Source organism: Streptopelia decaocto (assembly GCF_964273445.1).
Source record: "Streptopelia decaocto genome assembly, contig: HAP1_SCAFFOLD_2242, whole genome shotgun sequence".
Lineage (NCBI taxonomy): Eukaryota > Metazoa > Chordata > Aves > Columbiformes > Columbidae > Streptopelia > Streptopelia decaocto.
The window spans coordinates 7,785-17,825 of record NW_028116657.1 but is presented as its reverse complement, the minus strand read 5'-3'; the positions used below and the strand labels follow the sequence as shown (position 1 = coordinate 17,825).

The 10,041-nt window shown below is 66.2% G+C and overlaps 1 protein-coding gene across 1 annotated transcript; it reads right to left on the bottom strand.

The window, feature by feature from the left end:
* Positions 1 to 240: 240 nt before the first annotated feature.
* SCYL1 (SCY1 like pseudokinase 1) lies at positions 241 to 8,855 on the bottom strand (the record flags this gene model as incomplete). Its single annotated transcript, XM_082076798.1, is given in 8 exon segments — positions 241 to 399; positions 1,980 to 2,014; positions 2,017 to 2,134; positions 3,133 to 3,223; positions 4,004 to 4,209; positions 4,921 to 5,043; positions 6,718 to 6,858; positions 8,570 to 8,855. Coding segments are annotated over 8 exon segments (1,014 nt in total), but the record flags the coding sequence as incomplete, so codon positions are not given.
* Positions 8,856 to 10,041: the final 1,186 nt, after the last annotated feature.

Here is a 10,041-nt window from a genome sequence, read left to right as displayed (position 1 = left end):
CCCCATCTCCAGGGCCCCACATGTCCCCCCATGATCCCAATGACCCCCAATGACCCCAGGGGTGACAGGGGTGGCTCGGGGTGACCCAGGGTGACCCGGGGTGACCTTGACCTTGAGCAGGGGCCGGAGGGCGCTGGCGTCCGCAGTCCCCGTCTCCAGGGCCCCCCATGATCCCAATGACCCCCAGTGACCCCGGGGGTGACACATAGTAACCCAGGGTGACCCGGGGGTGACCTTGACCTTGAGCAGGGGCCGGAGGGCGCTGGCGTCCGCCGTCCCCGTCTCCAGGGCCTCGAGCAGGCGCGGGAGCAGCTTGTGCCGCAGGAACGGCCGGGGCAGCGAGTCCAGGAGCGGGGGCAGCGCCTGCAGGAACTCGCGGCGCTCGCCGGGGTCACGGAGCTGCAGGGGGACACGGGGACAATGGGGACATTGGGGACAATGGGGCGATGGGGGCGATGGGGGCGATGGGGGCGATGGGGACATTTGGGACAATGGGGGGTAATGGGGGGTAATGAGGGTGATGGGAGTGATGGGGACAATGGAGACATTGGGGACATTGGGGACAATGGAGACATTGGGGACATTGGGGACAATGGGGGCGATGGGGACATTGGGGACAATGGGGACAGGGATGGATGAGACGAGGATGGGAACAGAGAGACAGAACAGGGACAGGGATGAAGATGAGGATGAAGATGAGAGGAAGAGGATGAGGGGACAGGAATGGGGATGAAGATGAGAATGGGATGATGAGGATGATGATGATGTGTGCGATGAAGAGCGCCGTGCGCACCAGGGGATGGGGTGGGGTGGGGTGATGATGATGATGATGATGAAGAAGATGATGACAATGGTGATGATGATGATCTGGGGATGGGATGGGATGGATGGGGTGATGATGGTGATGATGATGATGGGGGGATGATGATGATGATGATGGTGGTGGTTATGGGGGTGGTGATGATGACGATGGGGGGATGGGATGATGATGATGATGGTGGTTATGGGGTGATGATGATGATGATGATGGGGGGATGGGGTGATGATGATGATGATGATGGGGGGGATGGGGTGATGATGATGATGGTTATGGGGGTGATGATGATGATGATGCTGATGATGATGGTTATGGGGGTGATGATGATGATGATGATGATGGGGGGGATGGGATGATGATGATGATGATGATGGGGGGATGGGATGGGATGGGGTGATGATGATGATGATGGGGTGATGATGATGATGATGATGGGGGGGATGGGGTGATGATGATGATGATGATGGTTATAGGGGTGATGATGATGATGGTGATGCTGATGATGGGGGGGATGGGATGATGATGATGATGATGATGATGATGGGGGGGATGGGGTGATGATGATGCTGATGATGGTTATAGGGGTGATGATGATGATGATGATGATGGGGGGATGGGGTGATGATGCTGATGATGATGGGGGGGATGGGGTGATGATGATGATGATGATGGCGGGGATGGGGTGATGATGATGATGATGATGGTTATAGGGGTGATGATGATGATGATGATGATGATGATGGGGGGGATGGGGGGGATGGGGTGATGATGATGATGATGATGATGGGGGGATGGGGTGATGATGATGATGATGATGATGGGGGGGATGGGGTGATGATGATGATGATGATGATGATGGCGGGGATGGGGTGATGATGATGATGATGGGGGGATGGGGTGATGATGATGATGATGATGATGATGATGGGGGGATGGGGTGATGATGATGATGATGGGGGGATGGGGTGATGATGATGATGATGGGGGGGATGGGGTGATGATGATGATGATGGCGGGGATGGGGTGATGATGATGATGATGGTTATAGGGGTGATGATGATGATGATGATGGGGGGATGGGGTGATGACGATGATGATGATGGGGGGGATGGGGGGGATGGGGTGATGATGATGATGACGATGACGATGATGAAGGCCTCACCTGGAAGTGCGTGACGAACTGCGCCGTGCGCACCAGGGGCAGCTCAGGAAGCCCCCGGGGCTCTGCAGCCGCTGCAGCAGCTGCTCCGGGCCCGGGCGCAGCCGCGGCTCCGCGGCCACCAGCTCGCACATGGCGGCCACCAGCCCCGCGGGGACCTGGGGACACATGGGACATCATGGGGACATGGGGGGACATGGGGACACATGGGGACATGGGACATCATGGGGACATGGGGACATGGGGACATGGGGCCACCAGCCCCGCGGGGACCTGGGGACACATGGGGACATGGGGACATGGGGACACATGGGGACATGGGGACATGGGGACACATGGGGACACCAGCCCCGCGGGGACCTGGGGACATGGGGACACATGGGGACATGGGGCCACCAGCTCGCACATGGCGGCCACCAGCCCCGCGGGGACCTGGGGACACATGGGACATGATGGGGACATGGGGACATGGGGCCACCAGCCCCGCGGGCACCTGGGGACACATGGGACATCATGGGGACATGGGGGGACCTGGGGACACATGGGACATCATGGGGACATGGGGACACCAGCTCGCACATGGGGACACCAGCCCCGCGGGGACCTGGGGACATGGGACATGGGGACATGGGGGGACATGGGGACATGATGGGGACACATGGGGACATGGGGGGACATGGGGACATGATGGGGACATGGGACATCATGGGGACACCAGCTCGCACATGGCGGCCACCAGCCCCGCGGGGACCTGGGGACACATGGGGACATCATGGGGACATGATGGGGACATGGGGACACATGGGGACATGGGGACACCAGCCCCGCGGGGACCTGGGGACACATGGGACATCATGGGGACATGGGGACACCAGCTCGCACATGGCGGCCACCAGCCCCATGGGGACCTGGGGGGACAAGGGGGGACATGGGGACACATGGGGCCACCAGCCCCCCCGGGGACATGGGGACAGAGGGGTCCCAGAGGGGGGTGTTGGGGGGTCCCGGGGACGGGTGGGGAATCCCATGGGGGTATTTGGGGTCCCTGACCTGCTGGGGGTCGCGGAGGGGGTCGGGGGGGGTTGGGGGTCCCGGGGGGGGTCGGGGGGTATTTGGGGTCCCGGGGGGGGTCGGGGGGTATCTGGGGGGTCCCCACCTGTCCGGGGTCCCTGAGCGCCGCGGGCCGGGGGAGGGGCCCGTTGAAGATCTCCCAGATGAGGCAGCCGAGGCGCCACATGTCGCCCGCCCTGCGCCCACGTCAGACCGCGCACGGGACACACGGACGGGCCCACGGACCCACGGACGGGACCCACGGACCCACAGAGCCGCCCCACGGACCCACAGACCCATAGACCCGCCCCATAGACCCACGGACCCACAGACCCACAGACCCATAGACCCGCCCCATAGACCCACGGACCCATAGACCCATAGACCCACGGACCCATAGACCCACGGACCCACGCACGGGACCCACGGACCCACAGACCCACCCCACGGACCCATGGACGGGACCCACGGACCCACAGACCCACGGACCCGCCCCACGGACCCACAGACCCATAGACCCGCCCCATAGACCCACGGACCCACCCCATAGACCCACAGACCCACAGACCCACAGACCCACAGACCCACGGACCCACGGACCCACAGACCCCCATGTCCCCCATTGTCCCCCCCATGTCCCCATATCCCCCCAAGTCCCCTTGTCCCCCATTGTCCCCATATCCCCATGACCCCCATATCCCCCCATGTCCCCCCATGTCTCCACATCCCCCAATGTCCCCCATTGTCCCCCCACATCCCTATGTCCCCACATCCCCCATATCCCCCCATGTCCCCCATTGTCCCCATATCCCCATGACCCCTCCTGGGTCCCTCCTGGGTCCCTCCCGAACTCCTGGGTCCCCCCCGAACTCCTGGGTCCCTCCCTCCCCATGTCCCCATACCCCCCCATGTCCCCATTGTCCCCCCATATCCCCACAACCCCCATGTCCCCCCATGTCCCCCCATCCCCCGCTCACCAGGGCTCCCCCCGCCCCCGCGCGGGGTCCCCGAGCTCGGGGGGGTGGTGGGTGCGGGGGGGCGCGGGGGGTGCCGCCCCCTCCCCGGCCGGCGCCACGCGCTCCAGCCCCCCCAGCTTCCAGTCGCCCCCCGGGGCCACGAACACGGCGTCGACCCCCAGCGCGTGATGGGCCAGCCCGGAGCCAATCAGGAACTGCAGCGCCGTCTGGGGGCGGGGCCTCTGAGCGCGGGGCGCCCGGGCGCCTGGGTCCCCCCGAACACCTGGGTCCCTCCCGAACTCCTGGGTCCCTTCCCTGAACTCCTGGGTCCCTCCCGAACTCCTGGGTCCCTTCCGAACTCCTGGGTCCCTTCCGAACTCCTGGGTCCCCCCCTGAACTCCTGGGTCCCTCCCGAACTCCTGGGTCCCTTCCGAACTCCTGGGTCCCCCCCGAACGCCTGGGTCCCTCCCGAACGCCTGGGTCCCTCCCGAACGCCTGGGTCCCGCCTGGGTCCCTCCCGAACTCCTGGGTCCCTCCCGAACTCCTGGGTCCCCCCCGCACTCCTGGGTCCCTGGGATGGCGGGGGAACAATCCCCCAGGTGCGGGTGGGGACGGTTGGAGTCTCATTAGTGGCAGCTGCGGGTAATTAGCGGGTGATTAACGAGCCCTCGGCTGCCTGGGAGGGACCCACCTGCTGTGCCCGGACGCCTGGGTCCCTCCCGAACTCCCGGGTCCCCCCCGAACTCCCGCATCCCCCCTGAACTCCTGGGTCCCCCCCGAACGCCTGGGTCCCTCCCGAACGCCTGGGTCCCTCCCGAACGCCTGGGTCCCCCCGCACTCCTGGGTCCCTGGGGCACTCCCGGGGCACTCCTGGGTCCCCCCGCACTCCCGGGTCCCCGGGGCACTCCTGGGTCCCCGGGGCACTCCTGGGTCCTCACCAGCAGCTGGTGCAGCCCCCAGGCCACCTCCTGCTGCCCCGTGTCCCCCGCGGGCGGGCGCAGCCGCAGGTGGCGCCGCAGCGGCGTCACCTCCTCGGTCACCACGTACAGACTCTGCTCCGTCTGGGGACAGCGGGGTCACGCGGGGTCCCCAGTGTCCCCCCAGTGTCCCCCCAGTGTCCCCCCATGTCCCCCAGTGTCCCCCCATGTCCCCAAGTCTCCCCCATGTCCCCCAGTGTCCCCCCATGTCCCCAAGTCTCCCCCATGTCCCCCAGTGTCCCCCCATGTCCCCAAGTCTCCCCCATGTCCCCCAGTGTCCCCTCACTCCCTCCATGTCCCCTCATATCCCCAATGTCCCCATTGTCCCCAATGTCCCCGTGTCACCTCCAGGCTGTCCAGGAACAGCAGCACATTGGTGTGTCCCCATGTCCCCATTGTCCCTTAATGTCCCCCAATGTCCTCAATGTCCCCCACGTCCCCATTGTCCCCCACGTCCCCATTGTCCCCCAATGTCCCCATTGTCCCCATTGTCCCCCATGTCCCCAATGTCACCTCCAGGCTGTCCAGGAACACCAGCACGTTGGGGTGTCCCCAATGTCCCCATTGTCCCCCATGTCCCCATTGTCCCCATGTCTCCAATGTCACCTCCATGCTGTCCAGGAACAGCAGCAGGTCCGGGTGTCCCCAATGTCCCCATTGTCCCCATTGTCCCCAATGTCCCCATCACCCCCATTGTCCCCATTGTCCCCATTGTCCCCAATGTCCCCAATGTCCCCATGTCCCCATTGTCCCCTGTCACCTCCATGCTGTCCAGGAACGCCAGCAGGTCCGGGTGTCCCCATGTCCCCATTGTCCCCATTGTCCCCATTGTCCCCACCGCCCCCATGTCCCCATTGTCCCCAATGTCACCTCCATGCTGTCCAGGAACGCCAGCAGGTCCGGGTGTCCCCATTGTCCCCATTGTCCCCAATGTCCCCATTGTCCCCATTGTCCCCACCGCCCCCATGTCCCCATTGTCCCCAATGTCACCTCCATGCTGTCCAGGAACGCCAGCAGGTCCGGGTGTCCCCATGTCCCCACTGTCCCCATGTCCCCACTGTCCCCACTGTCCCCAATGTCCCCATGTCCCCATGTCCCCATTGTCCCCATGTCCCCATTGTCCCCATGTCCCCATGTCCCCATGTCCCCATTGTCCCCATGTCCCCGTGTCCCCTGTCACCTCCATGCTGTCCAGGAACGCCAGCAGGTCCGGGTGTCCCCAATGTCCCCATTGTCCCCAATGTCCCCAATGTCCCCATTGTCCCCATTGTCCCCACTGTCCCCAATGTCCCCGTGTCCCCTGTCACCTCCATGCTGTCCAGGAACGCCAGCAGGTCCGGGTGTCCCCATGTCCCCATGTCCCCATTGTCCCCATTGTCCCCATCGCCCCCATTGTCCCCATTGTCCCCAATGTCCCCATTGTCCCCATTGTCCCCATTGTCCCCATCGCCCCCATCACCCCCATTGTCCCCATTGTCCCCACTGTCCCCACTGTCCCCGTGTCCCCTGTCACCTCCATGCTGTCCAGGAACGCCAGCAGGTCCGGGTGTCCCCATGTCCCCATGTCCCCATTGTCCCCATTGTCCCCATCGCCCCCATCACCCCCATCGTCCCCATTGTCCCCATGTCCCCATTGTCCCCATGTCCCCATTGTCCCCTGTCACCTCCATGCTGTCCAGGAACGCCAGCAGGTCCGGGTGTCCCCATTGTCCCCACTGTCCCCATTGTCCCCAATGTCCCCATTGTCCCCAATGTCACCTCCATGCTGTCCAGGAACGCCAGCAGGTCCGGGTGCCGCAGGCTCCGCAGCCGTCTCAGCGCCGCCCGCGCCAGCGCGGTGGCCTCGCTGTCCCCTGTCCCCAGGCTGTGCACGAACACCGAGACCGCGGCCCCGTCCGCCTGCGCAGGGGACAGGGGACATGGGGACAGGGGACATGGGGACATGGGGACAGGGGACATGGGGACAGGGGGACAGGGGGACATGGGGACAGTGGGGACATGGGGACATGGGGACATGGGGACAGTGGGGGGACATGGGGACATGGGGACAGTGTGGGGACATGGGGACAATGGGGACATGGGGACATGGGGACAATGGGGACAGTGGGGACAGTGGGGACAGTGGGGACATGGGGACAATGGGGACAGTGGGGACATGGGGACAGTGGGGACAATGGGGACAATGGGGACATGGGGACAGTGGGGACAGTGGGGACAGTGGGGACAGTGTGGGGATGGGGACAACAGGGACAGTGTGGGGATGGGGGGACAGTGGGGACAGTGGGGACAGGGGGACAGTGGGGGGATGGGGACAACAGGGACAGTGTGGGGATGGGGGGACAGTGGGGACATGGGGACATGGGGACAGTGTGGGGACATGGGGACAGTGTGGGGACAATGGGGACAGTGGGGACATGGGGACAGGGGGACAGTGGGGGGATGGGGACAGGGGGGACAGTGTGGGGACAACGGGGACAGTGGGGGGATGGGGGGACAGTGGGGACATGGGGACAGTGGGGACAGTGTGGGGACATGGGGGGACATGGGGACAGTGGGGACATGGGGACAGTGGGGTGATGGGGGGTCAGTGGGTCAGTGTGGGGACAGTGTGGGGACAGTGTGGGGATAATGTGGGGACGGGGATGGGGGGACACAGGGGGACAACACGGGGATGGGGCGCAGGGGACAACAGGGGACACAGGAGGGATTGGGGACACTGGGGGGACATGGGGAGGGGGCATTGGGGACAGGGGGACACAGGGGGACACGGGGATGGGGGGACACCGGGGGATGGGTTGTAGGGGACGTGGGGGGGATTGGGGGACACGGGGGGACATGAGGACATTGGGGACATGGGGGGATTGGGGACACAGGGATGGGGGTCAGGGGGACACGGACACAGGGGGACACGGGGGGACAATGACACGGGGGGACAGGACACAGGGGGACGGGGGGACACAAGGATGGGGGGACATGGGGATGGGGGGACACGGGGGACACGGACACAGGGGGACACGGGGGGACATGGACACGGGGGACGGGGGGACACAAGGATGGGGGGACATGGGGATGGGGGGACACGGGGGACACAGGGATGGGGGGACAGGACACAGGGGACACGGGGGGACAATGACACGGGGGGACAGGACACGGGGGACGGGGGGACACAAGGATGGGGGGACACAGGGATGGGGGGACAGGGGGACACGGACACGGGGGGACAGGGACACGGGGGGACACGGGGGGACACGGACACGGGGGAACAGGGGGACACGGACACGGGGGGGACATGGGGGGACAATGACACGGGGGGACAGGGACACAAGGGGACACAGGGGGACACAGGGACCGGGGAACAGGGGGACGCGGACACAGGGGGACACGGACACGGGGGGACACGGGGGGACACGGACACGGGGGGACACGGGGGACACAGGGACAGGGGAACAGGGACACGGACACGGGGGGACACGGACACGGGGGGACACGGGGGGACAGGAACACAGGGGGACACGGGGGGACACGGGGATGGGGGGACACAGGGGGACACGGACACGGGGGGACACGGACACGGGGGACACGTGACCCGCCCCCCCCCCCCCGCGCTCACCTTGCGGCGCCCCCGCAGCTGCCGCCACAGCGGGGCCGGTGGGGCCGGGGCCGGTGGGGCCGGGGCCGGGTCGGGGTCCGGCTCGGGCGGGCCCAGCTCGAACGGGAAATCCCGGACCGGGTCCCGGGAGAACAGCCACATGGCGGGGCCGGGGTCCCGGGGGGGCCGGGGTTCGGGTCCCGGGGGGTCCGGGGTTCGGGTCCCGGGGGGGCCGGGGTTCGGGTCCCGGCTCCGGGAGTCCCGGACGCGGCGGCGCCGGGCGGGAGGATCCGCTGACGGACCAGGGGGCGGAGCCGGGGGAGGGGGCGGAGTCTGGGGCGGGGCTGGAGGAAGGGGGTGGGGTTAGGGGCGTGGCCTCGCGGGAAGTGGCGGAGCGAGGGGCGGGGGTGGGGGCGTGGTTTCGCGGGAAGGGGGGGAGCGAGGGGCGTGGCCGGAGGAAGGGGGCGGAGCCGAAGGGGAGGATGAGGCGGTGTCGCCGCGGAGGGGGCGGGGCCAAGGTTGATGGGCGGAGCTCGGGAAGCGGGCGCCAGGCTGGCCGGAAGCGGCGGTGACGTCACGGTGGGCGGTGCCTTCGAGCGGCGGAGCGCGGGTTTGGGCGAGAAAAGGCGGGAACGGGGCGGGGGGGGCACGGGGGACAGGACATGGGGGATATGGGGGATATGGGGGGGATAGGACATGGGGGGACATGGGGACAGGACATGGGGGGATATTGGGGGGGACACGGGACATGAGGGGACAGGACATGGGGGGGACATGGATGACATGGGGGGGACAAGGGTGGGATATGGGGGGGACAGGACATGGGGGGGACATGATGGGGACAGGACATGGGGGACAGGAGGGACATGGGGGGGACATGGGTGGGATATGGGGGGACAGGACATGGGGGTGATATGGGGGGACATGGGGGGGACATGGTGGGGACAGGACATGGGGGGACATGGGGGTGACATGGGGGGGACAGGACATGGGGAATATGGGGGGGACATGGGGGTGACAGGACATGGGGTGACGGGGGGACATGGGGGGGACATGGGGGATATGGGGGGGACAGGACATGGGGTGACGGGGGGACATGGGGGGGACATGGGGGATATGGGGGGGACAGGACGACATGGGGGGACAGGAGGGACATGGGGGGGATATGGGGGGGGACAGGACATGGGGGTGACAGGGGGACATGGGGAATATGGGGGGGACAGGACATGGGGGGTATGGAGGGGACATGGGGTGACGGGGGGACATGGGGGTGACATGGGGGGATATGGGGGTGACAGCCCAGGTGACAGGGGTGTCGTCCCCCCCCCCCCCCCCCCAGCGCCCCCAGTTGTCCCCACCCCCGCAGGAACCACACGACACCGCTCAGGATTTGGGGGGGTTTATTGGGCACGGGGTCCCCGTCACAACTCGGGGTCCCCATCACAATGTGGGGTCCCCATCACAATGTGGGGTCCCCGTCACAATGTGGGGTC